The 18856-nt window shown below is 37.9% G+C and overlaps 1 protein-coding gene across 1 annotated transcript; it reads left to right on the top strand.

Annotated features, from left to right (window-relative positions):
• The first annotated feature begins 1127 nt into the window (after nt 1-1127).
• On the top strand, nt 1128-17909 carry HEATR3 (HEAT repeat containing 3). Its single transcript, XM_010165048.2, has 14 exons — nt 1128-1324; nt 2104-2191; nt 3132-3244; nt 4743-4852; nt 5619-5759; nt 6528-6811; nt 7490-7580; nt 10602-10759; nt 11763-11845; nt 12091-12227; nt 14673-14761; nt 15715-15858; nt 15961-16137; nt 17020-17909. The coding sequence occupies exons 1-14, from the start codon at nt 1278-1280 to the stop codon at nt 17137-17139; spliced, it is 1782 nt and encodes a 593-aa protein (XP_010163350.1). The 5' UTR covers nt 1128-1277; the 3' UTR covers nt 17140-17909.
• Nucleotides 17910-18856: the final 947 nt, after the last annotated feature.

Below are 18856 nucleotides of genomic sequence, written 5' to 3'. Positions count from 1 at the left end.
AGACGCGCGGTGCCCCGTCCGGGCTGTCCTCCCCCTCCTGACCGGTTCCGAGGGGCTGGGACCGGGCGGCAGCCTGCGCTGCGCTCGCCCCTTGTCCCGGGAGGCTCTTGGGGGGAGTTCTTGCGGTGCTTGGGTCCAGTCTGCCCGACTGCAGAGTTTTTGAATGTAAGAAGTAACTGATAGAAAATGTGGAAAAAGCCTGGTTTGGCCACTTGCTGGCTACATTCCTGGTTTTGGTTTAAGTAGTACAGATGAAAACTGTAGTTAAAACGTACTCTTGCACATGTTACTTTAGAATGAGAAGTAAAAGTCTGTTGTCCTTTAAGTAAATAAATCCCCTTTGTTTGCTTCATCTAACTGAACTAATTGGACAAATCACTGTTTGATTAGTCTTGTGAACAAACCTATTTAGTCTCTACAAAAAACAACAGAAAAAGAAACTACACAAGTCCGTAGCTGCACGGGTGAAGATGAACTGACAGACCCCTAACAGTTTCAGTGAGGCAGGATCTAACATACCACTGTTTTCCATGCTGCTCTTCAGCAGATGTTTGTCTTTTGTTAAGTTTTCCATTAGCTCCATGAGCTTCTAGATAGGTATTTCTGCTGTTTTATTATCTTTATGGTCTACTGTTCTTACATCTCACCCAAACCTGTGTTGCAGTGCAAGTTAATGTCATCTTGTGTGCGTAGAGAATGCTCGCTTCTTGTCTTTAAGCAGAGGTTTTTAGTCTAAAAGCTATCATGTTTTTTAATGGTTTTTGATTCTTCAGTTTTTCTTTATTGTGGCATATGTTATGTCTGTTATACTTCTGTAATGGCATTTCCCCCCCACTTTTGTCTGTTTTTTTTTTTTAATATGGTAATCAGAAGTAGATATGAGGTCTTGCCAGTGCCAGCTAGCATCAAATCTCTGTCTGAACTATGGCTCTCTTGTTAAACACCCAGAATAGTGTCTAGTTAGCACACATAACACAAAGATTTATAAACTTCCATGGAAGTTAAAAGCTCTTGATTCCATCCAGGAGCAGTAAAACAGGAGCTACAGTGCTGGGCCTGCAAGTGAAAAGGCAGATCAGTCTTTTAACTCCATAAAAACTTCCAGCTACCTTTTCCCTCCCCTCTAATCTGCCCTGTTTGTGTCTCCCCAGCTGCAGCATCCAAGTGCTGAAGTGAGAGAGTATGCCTGTGCCAGTATTTCCAAGCTGTTGCAGCAGAAGCACGTAATCCCGGCTTTTCTGCAGAGAGACGTTGTCCGGTGTTTAGGGCCGTTGCTGATGGATCACAGTTTAGCTGTTCGTGAGACAGCCGCAGGTGCTCTCCGGTAAGCAATTGTTAGTAGTTAGAATGAGGTACTCCTGGCATGGTAAAGAAAAGAGTGGGTTTCTGCTGTTAAAAGCCATGAACTTGAACGTTAGCTTCCCTTGCTTGAACTCTGTTTTGAGTAAGTGTGCCTACCTCAGTCACAGTCCCCAAGAGAGGGGCTTTTCTTGCTCCTGTAGGCTGCCATGAGACTCTAATGTCAGGAGCAGCGTTTAAGGTGGTTACTAGCTTTTTATCTGCCCCCAGTGGAATGTGCTGCTTTCCATCCTTATGTTGGGGGGGGGGGAAGTTGTATGAAGAAATACAGATATTTTGAATGCTGTTGGCCTGGCATTTTGTGGCTTGATAACACTGTAGGAGTGGTGGGGTAGTTAGGGAATGCATGTAGCTGGATTTTTGAGAAACTTGTAAGTATTGGACAGTGTCATTTTGAGCTGGTGTTCTGTGACCAGACCTACAGCTTGCTTGATTTGTACAAAAACATAAGACTAATAGTTGTTAACATTCATGTTCTGTCTTACAGAAGTAATGTTTTAGTACAGATAAGCTTTCTAGCTATGCTAGACAAGTGAGTGAAATTACTCTATTTTTTTCCTAACATCAAAATTATTCTTTTATGTTAGGAAGGTAAAAGACTAAAGTTACTGATTAAGCAGATTGATTTTAAAACAGAATGTGCCATAAACTGTAGAGAAGAAATATTGAATACATGTTTTTTGAAATGTTTCTGGAAAGTATTATATCTGATACAAAGCATTTATTTTTATTTTTTTTTACCAGAAATTTGAGTGCTTGTGGAGGATTTGAAGTCTGTGATGACATGGTGACAAAAGACATTATGACACCCCTTGTTGCACTTCTGAAGGAGGTGTGTTTCTTTTAATTCTTGATTTTAGAACTGATCTAGCCATTTAAGCATCCCATTTTCAAAAATAGTTCAATTTTTGTAGGTATTATCAAGATAAGATATTTGAAAGATCTTTTAAAATAATGTTTCAGTAGGTTTAATACTACAAAAATTACTCCAGAGATTTCAAACCACTTGCTTCTGCCTCCTGACCTGCTGACTTGGGTCCATGGTGAGGTTTGCTGCCTAGGATGATAGTCTGGAGATTTTGGGTCTGGATTGTCTGTCAAGACAATTCTATTCTGTCAGTCAAGATCCAGATCCAACATTTACGTTGCAACGTTATTCTAGTGAGGTTTTTTTCATAAACAGCTTTGTCAAAATGAAAGCTTGGATTTACAGTTGGGTAGTTACTGCTATTGTAGAATAATTTGTACTGAACACCTACTCTTTGTTTGGTCCAGGTGTTGCAGTGCATTTGGAAATTGCATTGAATTCTGTCACCTGCTGTCTTTGTATGAGCAGCCTTGAGCAATACCATCATTTTCTGTATGTTTCTTCCCTATTTTAAAATATAGGTAATAGCATTATAGTAAAGCATAGCAAGATACTAGCTAAATTAATCTTTGTGATTAGAAAGAACTGTTGAAAATGGCATACAGACTATTAGCAAGGAACAGCTAAGGTTCTAAAATTGTTAAGTATTTCTTAATTAAAAAAGCCTTTAGAAACTACTGAATGCAAAGCACTCAGTACTCTTTCTACAAGAGAAAAAAAAAAAGATCAATGATTCAATTCCATTGTGGCCCAGTTTTCATAGAGAAGACGAAACTAGTCAGATTTTCTGGTAATAAACCACTTCATGAGAGATGTTGCCATTCACTGTTCCAAATGTTTCAAGTTTTTGCTTTTTCTCTTGGTTTGTGTGTTTCCCATACTTGGCTCTCTTGTTTGGTTGTAGTGTAGCACTGGACTAGATGCTAACCAGCTCTCTCCAAAGAAACACAGAGAGATGGACAAAAATTATATTGAAGACATAGCCAACGAGGCTATTAATTTGCTGTGGAATGTATGGTAAGTGCTGTCTTAACACTGCCCTTTAAGAAGAGAGGAATTGTTCCTAAAAAAGAGCATGGTAGTTGAGGCAGAAAAGAAATTACTATCCTTGCACGGAAAGATGTATTCAGTTGCTGATACTTCTGTAAGTGAAGGATTCTAAAAGTGCACAAAGTTGGTCATTATTTTTTAGGAGAGTGACAAAATTTTCTTTCTGTTGCTTGTTCATCCTCAGTTCTGATACTGTTCTCTGGACGTGTTCTGTCATAGACTCCTGTACAGTCTGGGTTGTGTGGTCGTGCATGCAGTTCCTGTAGATCCTTATTGTGATATGGGAGATGGAGAAAATTAAATTCTGATCAGTGGACTTCAGTGCTCTGGGAATATGAGGAGGTTTTTTAACTACTTCCCTCTATAGCTCATCCCAAAAGTTAATATTAAATGTTTGGACAAACTACCTCTTAGTGACTGAGGCACTGATACAAATCTAGCTAATCATGTAAGAAAGAATGTGAATAGTTCAATTAGTAGTTTACATTGGAAACACCAGGTGAAGGAAGAGAAATGGCAACACTGTTAATACAGAAATAGATTTAGGCCTTATTTGTGAATTGGTTTATTTTTTAGGATTGGAATGTAGAACAGTATAAAATTTGCTTGCTCAGCACCTTACACAGAGTACGTGAGCCCTTGTTGTAACTCTGACTCAACAGTGTTTTGTATTCATTTTTTTAACAGACATAAGTGCTTTGGAACAGGAACTGTAATAATTAAGTGTGCTATAAATCACTTCTGTATTCTGAACTTCGTGGCAATGACCATGAACTTCTGGCTTCATTGCTGAGTTTGGTACTGATGAAATTGGGACTGGCATTGATGCTGAGACATAGTATTTTCAAAATGGACTTTTTGAAGACCCTCATAGCCAGTTAGGTCCCATGCTTTTTTAGTTTGAATTTGTATTGTATTAATATATTTGTTTAAAAATGGGAAACTTGAAGAAACACTAATCCCACTGTTAGATAATTAAAGTAAATGTCACATTTAACACTGATTTAGCATACATTGCTGAATGTGAAGAGTGGTGATTTTCTGGAGTAAGTGACTGTTTTGATGTGAGAGGCAACAGCTTCCATTTTCAGTGGGTTTGTGGATGAAATCTTCGACGCCTGCAGAAAGCCCTGGACTGGCTTGTAGCCTGGAGCTGTGAGCTGGCTCTGGCTGCATGAGGCTGTACTTAGGCTCCCAGATAAACTCCCCAGTACTGTGCGTGAGGAAGTGGCTGGCAGAAGCCAGCTTTCCTCAAAGATATGCAGGGTATTGCAGCCTCTCTCTCTCTCTCCATTTTATGCAGAGTTGATCATAACCTCGATAACGAAGGATAGGTCTTTGGCTAATGTGTAATTCTTAGGTAGGTTTTCAAAATATGAGAAATAGTGGGCATGTGTTACTTAAAATGTTGTTACAGTAATTTTTTCCTGGAAAAAGTGCTTTATTAATATTTTTTATGCATTAGTGAATGCAACAATACTGCAGTATCCATATTCAATAAAGAAGGATGTCTGGAGGCTGTGTTACATTGCATGAAGAAATTTTCCACGAATGTGGATCTAGCTATTTCAGTAGGTAAGTGGTAAAAAGAGAAGATAAGGATTTAAAGATTTTTTCTTTTTAACTGAATGTAACACTGATGTCGCATCCATTGCATAATGCACCTACCTTAGCATTCCTTAAACTTTACACTGAATATAAAACTTTGAATTCCTTTCTGAACAGCACATCATTCAGAAGGTGACGTCTGTTGTGCTTGTTTTCAGTGCAGAGGAGAATGGCTTATTGCTGATTACAGGGGAGGAAAAAAATTGTGTAAAGAAAACTCTAGACAGAGGCTGTGTTTGTCGTTTTGTTTTCTGGTTTTGGTAATGAAGGATTTAATCTGCAGAGCAAAGGACATTGTCCATCTAAAAAATCCCCAAACAACTCCTACCACATGTTTTTATTAGTAGTATTGTTGTTATAGTCTTATAATTGTCTCACAGGTGTATGTGTTCACAACATTTTTTAATGTTTTTTCCCTAGTCAGTATACGATGGAAACATTAAATTTTGAAATTAATCCAGCTAGTAGCTGAAATTAATCCAGCTAGTGCCATGGCTGATGGGGTACTGTCCTTGCCTGTTTTATATCCAGGTTTGCCAAAGAGTGTCTTTTAATCTAAAGCGCAATTTGTGAAGGACAGTGTCATACCGTTACAACATGATACTGTGTGAAATGGCTTTTCCTGTGTCTGTGTTTCATTACTCCAGCTTTCAGGAGGATAATGCTTTCTCATTAGAGAGTGAAAGCTACTATTGGGTTTGTTAATTATCTTTATTGTTGTTGTTTGCTGCAGCAAACTGCTTGCAGGCAGTGACAGAAGATAATCCAGACCTTCTTTCTTCATTCAATGCTTCTGCACAACAAATATTGGAAACTGTGATGTTGTGTCCAGAGAGCACAATGAAGCATATCCTTCTGAGAACACTGATAGCAGGTACAATGCTCGAGGGCATTCCTTGCTTTGTGATGGAGAGCACGGCAGATACAGGAGGGTGGGAAGGACAGAAGGCTTAGTCTTCTCTGCTGTAATCTGAGCCAAAGCCGATGTCAGAGCCAAAGATGGTTCATGAGGTTATTTGTGCCTCTTGGGATTGTGTTTTGGGGTAACCAAATATTTGCAACTAGTTTTAAAACTCTCTTAAATGATTGATTCTGAATTCAGTACCTGCTCAGTGTTATACCCATTTTCTAAGGATTCTCAAAATTAAACTAATTAATTACATTCCACTAACAAAAATCACTATGGCTGAGCACGTGAGGTGGAAAGAAGAACGTGAGGTGGAGAATCTGAGGCAAAAACCTACACCTATTAAGATCAAAACAATTTGTCTGTTACTTATTGTTGCCTTATTTCACTGTTGAAAACCAAATGAACAATTAAAATTGGTTATCTCATGTGGATTTGTTATCACAGGTGAAAAAAGTCACCAAGATCACATAAATGTTCTGTGTATCCTTACATGCTGAAATTTGCTTAAGCTTAAGATGTGGGCATAACATAGTTATTACAGATTAGTATATGAAATGCTAAACAGAAAAAAAATACAAATCTGTAGAGAAAAGACTTGAAGATTCATACAGACATATAGGCACTGCATATTTTTAACTAGTGGAGGTTGTGTTCTTACATAATACATGGCTATTATAGAGCTGGGAATTGACTATTTAACAGATTTTTATATTCTGACTATCTCATGTTTAGGCACTATCTGGAATATCAAGGATACCATTCCACCAGGCAGTCTGGGAAGCATGGTTAATGCAATCCTGAAGATTTTTTCAGAATCATTAGCAATAGATGCTGGTGAAACAATTATTCGTATGAATGAAGCTGAAAAAAACAGATCAAAACTTGCTACAGAGGCAGAAACTGAGGAAAACATGAGTGATGTTATAGACAACTGTGTTTTGAGTGAAGATGATGACATGGAAGAAATACCAAAAGGAAAAGTCAGGAGAGAGAATGACATTTCTGATCTACTTCCAGTAAGTGTGACTGGCTGGCTCTTGGACAGCTTGGTGCATTTGGCTGAGCGTCTGACGAGACTTGACTGAGCATTAGCCAGAGTAGGTACCTACGAGCGTTACTAATCCTAACTCCCAAGTGGCTTGACTATTTCAGCTAAAGCTTCAAAGCTGAGCGTGGAGAGTTTCAGCTCAACTTGTTTAAATGTGAAAAAGTTGCGCAGCACATCAGGAAAGTGTGTTTCCATTTTCTTCCTCTAGTGGAAGGTATAGGCTCATCTGACCCTTCTCCCTGTAGCTAGTGCAGGAAGTTCTGGTCTCTGCATAAGGCCATTGAGACTTAATGGTTGTAACCATTCTGTCTTGGTGGAGATGGCTCAGAGGTTAACGAATGCATTCACTATTGTGTACATGAAATGAATAACAGAAATAAATGTTTCTGTTAAGGCTTTAGATAACATTAAGTAATCTTATCTGTTACAACTTTAGTGCAGGTGGTGTTTCATAAAGGTAAAACCTGTTCTGAAGCATCCAGCAGAAAGATGATAGGTTCTGTTCCCCCCCCCTTTTTTTTAAATGGGGAGGGATGAGAAGAGGAAATGGCTGGATTGTATTTTTAACTGACAGCCTGGGTACTTAAAATTGTGCTGAAATGTTGTTTTACAAAATTAAATTTGGTTCACATTTTTCTTTTTTTAGTCTGATAAGTGGGAACTGAAAGAAGTGACAGCTTTACTGATGGCTCAGCAGACTGCTCTGGAAATCATTGTTAACATGTGCTGCAGTGAAGGTTTGTAGGAATCTCTTTCATTGCAAGTGGTGTGGTGCATTTTGTTTCTGGAATAGGTCATGTTTAGCTTGCTGTTTGGTGATCTTAGCTTTTAAGCATGAATGCACATAGACTTCTTGTCCCCGATACCCTCATCTGGGTGGCAAATTGGATTGTAATTTCTGTTACTAATTTAAGTGGGTTTTTTCCTCATTTAAATAATTTCTATCACTTACCTATTTTTTTGCATGGTACTGTATATGCCAACATTTAAAAGCAAACAAAAAAGCACTTTTACCGAAGAGGTATTTCCTAAAAAGTATTACAGCAAATTCTTTGTTCAGTTAAAGCGTGGTCCAAGTGCTCCTCTGCTACAGTATGGGTGTGAATCCTATTGCAGGCCTGGGGCATCAGCTTTTTAAAGCAGATACATTTCTAGTTTTGATTTAGTTTTAAAACTGCAAGTGTTGCAAAAGGAGGAGAGACAGCTTTTGCATGCAGATCTGTCAGCAATGCAGATTTCAGCTGTTCAGAGTTCCACCTTTATGAGTTTTTTTTGGAGGAGAAAGAAAGGCTGTTACTCTGGGGGGACTGGGAAATAGATATTCTGTATCTTCTATGAACTACAATACTCAGTTTTGATAGGTTTTCTCCAAATCTTCAGGAAAACAAATAAATGATTCTCAAATTCTGTTTAAAACAACCCCCCCAAAAACTTCTCCTAAACCTGAAAATTGCAATTGCTAGTACAGTTTGTGAGCCTGATGCAAAAGCAGTTGTGTAGGAGAGAGCTTTCTAAGTAAAACTTTCAGGTTCTAATAAAATCTGCAGTAATACCCAGATATTCCCAAAGGTAATTTTTTTTTCTCTTACAGCGCAAGGAGATTCTGCATCTAGTATATGAAGCTCCTTTCATAGCTACATTTCTCATCTAATGAGCTGTAATTCATAAGCTCTCCCCTTTAATTGGAAAATCTCTTGTGGATAAGCTGCATATTCTGCCATTCACTCAGTGTAATGTAAGGTTGATTGTGTTGTATTTCACTACAGTGCTTTACCCATTCATGGGCAGACAGAAACATAGTCTGTAGAAATTAAGAGGAATCCAGAGGCAGCTGTTCATTTAATTTTCAAGTTGTTTGAGGACTAAAATAGCTTTAGCCATTATGCTGAGTTCATAGAAACACTCAGCTTGCCACAGAACTGAGGGAAATAACCAGGCTGGCAAGAGAGGTGTTTTACTGAACGCCAGCCAGTGTTTGGAAGAAGCAGAGTGCTCTCCCCTTAACGAGGACATGGGAAGGAAGCCAGGAGACTCCAGCATTGCTGTCCAGTCTGTAGTTTGTAGGTTACCAGTGCTAGTTAGGATGGGATTGCCTTTGAAAATACTTACGTATTTCCAAGAACGTTACAAGAAACCTGATCTTAGTTGTGGGCTAATGTTCCAGAGTCCGGTTCCTGCTCTGCTCTGGTCATTAACTGTGAACATAGGATGTCTGTTGTCTTTGTTGTTGCTGAATTGCATGGGCAGCTCATACAGTTATTTAATTTCAAAGGAGATTTTTGTTTTGTTTGCTTTTTAAAGATGTAGATGGAATTTTTTTAAAAGAGGCAAGAGACTGAAAGGGGGATGTCTGCTTTGTTTTTTTCGTGCTTGTTGCTACTGTGGGTTGGTACAGCATAGAAGACAACCATTTTCTCATGCAAAGGCTACTAACACTAGCATATCATGGCTGTAGAATTAGTTGGATATTACTATAAGCAAAAGAAGATGCCTGTGTGATCAAATTGCCACAACCTGATGCATCAGATGAACAGTAGTCATCACTTCGAAATAAATTCTTAAGCTGCTGCACAGTGCAGGTGGAATGTGTTGATTTAGATCTCTCTTGCTGTATTTTGAGTGAATGAATTTACCTTTTGCTACAGAAAAGTGCATGGCTGTTACCATAGTTACTAAAGTACCTGGATCTCATGTGAATCTGTGTTGTCAGACAAAATCACTTGGGGGTGAATATGATATTTTTTCATTACAGTAGTTAAATATCCTGACATATGTACATAGGCAGAGCTTTCACCTGTCAGTGAGGAGGATCAGTCCAACCTGTAGGCTTAGGACTTGTGTAAACACTGGTGTCACACCAGTTAAAATGTAACCAGGTTTAAAACAACTTTAGATAAATCAGTGTAAACCCTGTGGACGTAGATCTATCAGTTTAAATATAAATGATGGACGTAGCTTGTGCTTGTCAGGCCAAGTCTGCCTTCAGCCATGGACAGATAATTCACTTTGCAGTAGCTGTGCCTGTTGGTAACACTGCCTTAACCCCTTTTGCCATGTCTGCCCTTAAAGCTCGGCTAATCATGTAAGTATAAAGCTAATTCAGGTTTTTAACTAGAAACCTAGTTTAATTTTCTTAAAATATGTTGCCTGAAATGGCAAACAGAGATGATCTGGCTTGCTTTGGCTTGTTTTGCTGTCGTCATTTCCTTTCAGCTGGCCTTGCTTGGAGATGGTAACATCTTCATCCAGCCCAGTTAGTGCCCAGTCAGAGGACATGTCTGTGCTTTCAGTATTGCCAGAGAAAACAGTTGCCTTAAAATGATTGTGATTAGTAAACAAGTTAAGTTAAACTGGTGTATTTGCATACTTGAATATACCTCAGAAAGTAAAATGGTACAATCCAAGTTAAAAATCTTAGTAAATGCTTTATGAAATGTTTCTTTTGTACCTTTTTTGATATCTTTAAGTGAAGCATACTTCATCAGAGAATTAAGTACCTGTGTATGAAGAACCTCTCTCATAAGAATACTGTGGCCTGAGTGAATATAAAATGAATTATTTTTAAAAATAAAACAATTTAAACAAAAGTAGTACAATACTTGGAACTGTGGCTTAACGACACTTGATTTGTGTGGACTTCATTAGAACCCAAGAGCTTAAAGACTCCTAAACAAAGAGCTGGAGCCAGCTATAATTGAGAAGTAGGATACCTGTTGCAAAAGTGCTGTTACATTTACAAGTCTGTCGTCTGTTCTCAGATCCCTCTGATGACGAATGGGAAGAAGTCTCCAGCAGTGATGAAAGTGACTTGTTTATGGAAAACTCATACAATGAGGGGAGTGGGTTGCTAATGTCACCCTTGTGCCTCTCTGATGAGATTAACTCAGCATTTCTGAATAACCTCATTCCAAAGAAGGTACTGTTATTTTATTTCCGACACACACGGTACAGTATTTCCCTTGTGCCTGATTTGTATCCCAGGTAGGCAAACAATGGAGAAAAGGATAATTTTCTAAAATCAGCTCAGCTTCACTTTTTTTGGCCTAGAGGTGGAGCATCATCACATGAGCTGTCTTGACCTAAATAATTTCCTCATTTAAGTGGGAATAGAAGGTTCATGTGTTTCAGAAATCTGATGCTTTCCTTTTTTATTTTACTTTTCCAAAACACAAAGGTCATTATATCTTGATTTGGACATGAAAAAGATTACCTGCAAAAAGAACGGAAACTTTGAGTAGAAGTATAACTGATGGATTTTCATATTAGCTAATTGAGGTGGAAATAATGTATGTGAATGGCAACAGTCAGCGCTGAGAAAGTGCGAGTTCCTTTTTCCCTGTTTTGTACATAGTGTCAGAAGTACAACGTTTGACAGTGAAAAGAATTCGGATGTTCTTGTTTCAGAGTTGTTTTGTTCATTCTTATTTGGGGTTGTAAAGATGAAGTTCATCGCTTGAATCAGTAGTTATGCTAGGTCAGCAGTGTGGTAGAATTCTGGCCCAAGACATCAAGGTAGGAGATGAAAACATTCAAGGCCTTTTGTACTTAAGAGCAAGCAGTCTGTACATGGCAGGGTCTTTTAGACTTGCAGCAATCTGAAAATTCTGTAGCAGAATCTGCAAGAAGGAAGATCTAAATAAAAAAGAATAGCATAGACCTAGAAAATCACCTTTTATTCAGTACAGTTGGATACTTAAAATATGCTACACTAAACCCGGTGTATGATTGCACCATTTGAGTGATTGAGCAGAGTCTGTCATTTTTATCAGGTGAGGCACTTGCTACATCAAAAGCTTTGAAATACATAGTTTGAAGTATCTGTTTGACATTAAGCTAAAATTCCAGTCTTTCCCCCAAACACAACTTAAAAAAATAACCCAAAAGCTTTATTGCTAAACCTTTCTTTTTCCCCTTCCCAGATTCTTGAAAAAACTGCTTTTCCGAACAGTGTTGCTCTAGACATCTGTATGCGCAATCCGTCTTGGAAGCCATTAATTAAAAAGTAGGAATTTCATTCTCTCTTACTATTTTTCATGTATATTCAGTTGTTTTAGAACTCTTAGAAGCATTGTCCATCTTTTAAGATCTGGACAATGGCAGATCTGGTATGTGATTTTGAATAAAGAGATGCAAATGTTTGTGTAAACTGCACACCAGATCACGGCCTTATTTAATTCAAGGTTCTTTGTATTTTGACACCTGTTTTCAAAGAGATCTGCTAGGTGCATTTTTTTGTTTTTGTTTCAGACTGAATGCAGTGCAGTGTAGAGCTTTAACGTGTCTTCATAGCATTTTGTTAGTGTCAGATATGGATTGTCTTGGAGGAGCTTCAGCACTTCAGTCCCTTGCACAGCATCTCTCTCAGCTAGTCTTTTCTAAAACAGGTAAGATGTTTAGTAAAGGGGGCTTGGTGATCTATTTCATATAGATATAAGGTAGCCATGTACATTGTTAAGTTTTAATGCCATTTTATTACTAATTTTATCCCTTTGGTCTTTCAGAATAAGGATACTGAGTATCAGAAATGTGCTGACAAAACAGTGTTTCCTGATAAGATGTGTTTCCAAATTGCATGTGTTTCCAGTGCTCCTAATGCAAGAATATGCTTTACATCTGTGTGTGCATGCAGAAAATCACTGTTAGTATATGAATCTTGCCTTGCTGTGAGACCAGAACTGTTTGCTTGATCATATTTGTGATAATAGCAGTTTTTCATCAATCAGACAAGCCATGAAGAAGATGTGATGATTTAATTTTAAATGTGCAAACTTGCCTAAATAGGCATGTGAAAAAAAGTCATCTAGCACAGTCTTTCACATCATATTTTCTAGGAATCTTATGAATTATGGTAAAGGTGGTTGCAAAAATCTCCAGAATGCACATATTTTTTACAGTAGGAAAGATAGCAGCTGCCTTGTCTCCAGGACATGCTTTATGCATATGGTTGCAAAGCTTTATTGAAAAATAGACTTGTAGTAAGAAAATGTGCAAAATTTTTATGACTAAATATTAAAGCTGCTTAACTTCCTGTTATGATGGTGGTTTGATTTCAGTGGAGAAGGCAATACAATTAATTGTTCTAAAAATACAATTTTAGAATATCAGATATATCGTGGTAAACACTAGAAGGTATCCACTGTAGTTCCTCCAAGGCACATTACTTCGTAGACAGACTGTGATGGTTTCCCCATAGATCAGCTAGTACCAGTATGCGATGGTCTAGTGTAGATATGCAGCAGTTAGCATTTCCAGCTACCTCCTGTAATCTTAGACATCAGATCAGCATCATTCCAATAATACTGTTGGACCATTTACGCTGTGATCTCTCTGTTACTGTCACTAGAGAGCTGGACTGAGATTAAAAAAAAAAAAGTTCCAAGTTGGTGATCTGGTTTCCTGACGGGCTGCTTCATTCAGACTATTCTAATAATCTGTTTTTGCTTTAAGTTCAGTGATGATGGTTTTTCAGAAAAAAATAAGAGATGTTCTTAGAGACTGGAAAAGCCTGCTGATTCTCAAAATTATCAGAAAACATTTTTCCTAAGATAGATCTGTTGAAGTCTAGCATATGCATGGCTTTGTCATTTCTTGTCTCTTTGAAGCTTAAGAAGCTCAGTTTTCTTCCATTCCTTCAAGTGTCTTCATTTGTAGCCACAAATGCAGTGTGTGTAGTTCTTCCTTGCTGTAGTGTATAGCATGACACTGCATTAATGATCTAAAATGCATCTGCCTGCAAAACACATTTTTTCTCAGGGTCATTAAAATCACATGATCAGTCTATGGGAGCGTTATTACTGAGAGAGTAGTGCTTGAAAACCTAAAATGCAGGAAATGAAAATAAACATAAAGACATATGCAAGGAAGCTCACATAAAATATGTCTCGTGCTTGAAGAGCAGGACTTGCAAGATTTCAGGGTCTACATGTTGTGCTTTGCTATAGTCAAAGTTCTAAAATGAAACTGGAGAAGTAGCTAGCTGAAGACAGAGTGTGCTGATAAATTAGTTTAATGGCCCACATCTATTTTCGTTAACATGCTATTTTTTTAATAGTTAAATGCTGTGTAATGGAAACTGCCAGATAGAGTTGATAACATACCAACATGTGGTTAGAAGGAATTCTGTGGTTTACAGGGTAAAAAAGAGGCATAGAGATCTGGTTGCTTACATGGGAAAGGAGGAGTTGTGCATGAAATAATCCCGAGTTTCTGCATATGGAGTAGTCCAGAAAATAAGAACACATTAGAAGAAAAGAAAAAGCTTCAAGAAATGCAGAACATGTATTGAATATAATGGCTGGTATTGATGAATTTGTAATTAAACAAGAATAATGCAATGTTTGAATCGTACATTTCTGAAAGGTTATTAAAGCACTGGAAAACATGCTCTGTGTACGAATTGTAAAGAGTCCAATGTTCTGGGTGTCGAAAAAGCCTGCAGAAGAAAGGAGTTAAAATACTGAAGCAGTGAGCTTCTGTTGTTTTCTCAGCTCCTGTATTCTGTTCTCCATGTTCTGCCTGCAGTGATTTTGTACCATATGTTAGGTCACACAAGTGTCTTAACCAGGGATTGTACCTGAAAATGAGGACTAGCTGTGGTCTAACCTCTGTGAGGACCAGCTGTGCTCTAACCTCCAGATGCAGTTAATACTGAATTCAAACAAATCGCTATGGTTACAACCTACAAAGACCAGTCTCTGAAAATCTAGCTTTTCCTGTTTGTGGTAGTACCTGGAGAAACAATTAAGGGATTAAGGAATTTGTATTTCTTTTCTTCTTATACCCTTCATCTTCCTGTTTAACTTTTGGCTCTGGGTTCACTTCTTTGACAGAGCTCCCTACAGACACAGAATTCCTGGAAGCCATAACCAGCGCTTTGAGGGCTCTCCTACAAACAATGGCATCAAAGAACATCTCCCAGGTAAAAACTCAAATGCTCTGGCAGGTTCAAATTCGTGTGAGATTGTACTGGAAAGTTTTTGAAACAAAACCATTTAAATGAAGCACTAAATTTCAGCAACTGTGAACACTGAAAGAACAGATTTAATAGCATTCACTCTTTGTGTTTTTCATGGATCTTACAGGATTACTTTTTTTATAGATCTCCTCCTTAACTTGTAAGCACATGAAAGGTATTTCAAAACTGAATAGCAATAAGCCACAGGTAGTATCTTTGGGAGATGGATATAATGACAAGTATTTAGTAAATTAGCACCTAGAAATGTGGATTCTTTATTTCCTGGTGTCATCTATTTGAAGCTGGTTGTCCTTCTAGAATCTTGGTTGGACATGAATTGGTGAGCTCAAGATAGGAATGAAGCATAATTGGTATACAAGATGTAATACTAGATGGTCCTTTCTGGCTTTAAACTGAAAAATGAGCTTCTATATTATAAATTGTAATGAGTTGGAAATAGCTATTGAGCTAGGTAAATTTGTGAAAATCCCTTTGGGCTCAGAACTTTTCTCTTCAGCTTCATGACAGCCTTGGTTATGTTCTGGAAGAAACACCTTAAGAAGCTGAAAGGGAGAGTTTTAACTGTTTTCTTGCTTATTACACTTTTTGAATTACACAGAATCACAGAATCGCAGGGGCTGGAAGGGACCTCAGGAGATCATCCAGTCCAACCCCCCTGCTAAAGCAGGTTCCCTACAGCAGGTTACACAGGAAAGCATACAAGACTATTTTTCTGTTATAAATTTGCCCATGTTCTGTAAAAGCAAATGATCTAAATGTCATATTTGAGAATTTCCCTGAAAATGTAAATATGTATTTGAGAATTTCCCTGAAAATGTAAATATGTATTTGAGAATTTCCCTGAAAATGTAAATATGTCTATCTTCCTTATTTTTTTTTTCCCCCTTGCTAAACAGTGTATGACTCCTGAGCAGCTGTTGGCTTTATGTGAAGCTGGTATTCACAGCAGCAATGCCAGTGTTAGAGTGAACGCAGTGAGCATCCTTGGAATTTCTGGCAGCGTCCTGGCAAAAGGACAAGATACAGCTGAAACACTAAAGGTGAAAAAGCAAACTTTGCATTGCAGGCCTAAAACAGTTTTGATACTTCTTTCAATTTCCTTAAGTATTGCTGTAAAAATCAATTGTTCTCTCTTATTTCAGATGATTGGAAAATTTCTTCTTGATGTTGCTATGAAGGAATCTTCCCTTGTGGTAGCAGGGGAAGCCTTGGATGCACTTTTTGATGTATTTGCAGATGGCAAAGAGGCAGAAAAGGCGGCGATACAGATCAAGTTGCTTCCAGCCCTGAAAGAATTTCAGCCAGTGTTCAAAATGAGGGTAGGCATCAAATGCAGCCAGCTCAGGGTCACAATGCACAATGTAGGTTAAAGCTTTGAGATTTGGGCTGCTAGAAGAGATAATTAAGCCAGAATATATGGCTTTATAAGATGACCAAAAAAAAACCCAACCTGAATTCCTGATATTCTGCTTCAGAGGAATACACTTACCTTGCAGTTCATGGAACCGTCAGGGTAACAGCGCAGCATCTGCATTGCAACATCTGCATTACACCATTAGCATCATTGAAGTCCAAATCGCTGTATTGTTCTGAAACACTTATAAAAACGAAACAAAAAGTCCTGCAGATGTCTCTGGAGAACAGCTAAATTGGTGTTAGAGGAGTCCCTTCTGAAGTTACATTGACATCCTTTGTTTTTAACTTGCTGTAGTTGCAGGTGGACATTTTTATTCTGTTGTTGGTTCATGAAAATAGATCGTGTATTCTGCATTTTCAAGAATCACAAGGCCAAAATTCTAAATTGTGATTTTAAGTATATCCTTGTCTTAAATAGAGAATGGCCTTCAGTATGTTGTTTCTTTAGTCAGATGAAGTCTGAGGAGTGACTTTCATAGTCTTAAAACTAAGCACTGTTCACGCAAAATATATAGATGTGCAAGGTCCTTCATACAAAAAGCTACAGATTTTTGAGTGCAATAGCATGCCAATGGTAGTCCAGTTTTAGGCAAAGAAGTATTAGAGTAAATGGACTTGCAGAAATAATTACTAGCTATGCAAGTGCACATGTGAACTTGTTGGAGTTCTCAAAAGGCATGGATAGCATGCCTTGATGGAAGACATATATACAATTACTGTAAACTTCAGATGATCTAATAGAAACTTCATCATTAGTAAGGAATGTGTTGTTTTGGTTTTTACAGATACGAAAAGAAGGCAAAGGACAATGTAGTACAGATCAACTGTGTGTTCTTGACAATGTGAAGATGAATTTGAGAAGATTCATTGCCTATCAAGAGACACTAGGGAAAACCCCAACTTGAAACATCGAGGAACTTTAAACCAAGGTTTTACTTACTGAATAATGTTTTCCAAAAATACAGCCGTTTTGAACTTGTAAAATTTATTGAGCAGACCAGTTTTGCTTTCATGTTAATGCTGCATTTTTTTATGTTCAGTATTTTTATACTTCTGGGTTGATGCAATATGAAAGTCTCATCAGCATAAAAAACCATCATATACTTTGAGATTAAGTGTCAGAGTGATGAGTGTGCTTTTGCAGTCTGTATATTGCACCAGTGTCATTGCTTAGAAATCCTCACGTATCCTTTCAGAAAACTGTAACTGCATGACAAAGTAATTGAGAGAATATTCTCAGTTAAGCGTGAGATCAAGAAAAAAATTTAAAAGCTCAAGATATTTTTCAGGGAATCGAGCAGTGGCAGAATGTTCATATTTGCTATTTGCTCTTACCTGTTTCTAGAATTACACAGGCACTTATGGCAGGCTTCCCAAGAAATGTGTGTGATGAGTGTATAGATAACTGTCAGCACTTGGATCTGTTACTTCATGAGGTTTATTCAAGAGAAAACTGTTTCAGATTCATTTATGATAAATTCAGTATGATAGCTTTTCGCCGCGGAAATTGGTGTAAGAGGTTCCTACACTTACATGCAGCTCCCTGTTTCTACTTTATTTTGATTGGTATTTATGAAAATCAAGTCTCCTGATTTACTTTCTTCCTTTCCATAATTCTATGTCACGATGAATCTGAATTCAGGGAAGTAGTAAACCTAGTATTTTTTTATACTGAGGTTTTATCTAAAGTAACTTTATATAATTGCTTAAAATAACATTTTTCAAATATTTGTGATAGAGATTTTTAAGCTGTAAAATACAGAAAATATTTTCCAGAAATGTCACTGATTCATGAAGATTGTATGTGAACTTCCATATATCAAAAGCTTTGTTTTTGTTTCTGTGAATAAGATCCTCTCGTACACATTTTTTGAAGGGAAAAAAACCACAACCAAACACAGAAGCATTTTGTTATGCTGATTTTTGAAATGAGACCTTTTTCCCCTGCTTCTTTTAACGTGCTGCCTTAGCACAGGCATCTAGTTTTTGGCAAAATTTTGCCCATGGTGTTAGACATGGAACTACAAAGACCAAATCTGCTCGATTTTTTTTTTTTTTTTTTAGATTTCAGTCTCTCAGATTGGAAAGCAGGCTCGGGAACTGACCAGGTAACTTGCAAGTGACTGACTTTATGAAATCCTGACATATGGTATTTTGTAAAATGCAAGAGAAAGTGAAAAATCTATTTAAGCAGCTGTACTGCCTGGAAGTTCTGTTCTCGCAATTACTTTACAGGAGTTGGATGAAATGTGTGATGTGATGCCTGCTAATCAAATGAGTGAGTGAGAGTGTGGGGTTGGGAGGGCTCAAAGGCCATTGAGCCTGGCCTGGAGAAGTCCAGGAGAAGTCCTGAGGAGCATGGAGGAGTTGAAAAGTTATCCTGGTATTTGGCAGGGGCAAGCAGTGAAGAGAGCTGGAGTGTAACAGCTGAGGAAAGACAGTAGCTAGGTGGATTATGGCATAAGACTGTGCAGTATGTAGATTTTAATCCCACTGTTAGTTATACTTGTTGTACCCTGAGGATACTATAATATTAGTCTGATAAAAGGCATTAGTATTTGTTTGGAGCACTTAAAAGGACTTTAACGCAGAAAGTTCTGCACTCATTTTCTGGGTGTTATA

Source organism: Antrostomus carolinensis, unplaced genomic scaffold, assembly GCF_000700745.2.
Source record: "Antrostomus carolinensis isolate BGI_N321 unplaced genomic scaffold, ASM70074v2 scaffold24063, whole genome shotgun sequence".
In the NCBI taxonomy this organism is placed as follows: Eukaryota; Metazoa; Chordata; class Aves; order Caprimulgiformes; family Caprimulgidae; genus Antrostomus; species Antrostomus carolinensis.
This window is presented reverse-complemented; position numbering and strand designations above follow the sequence as displayed.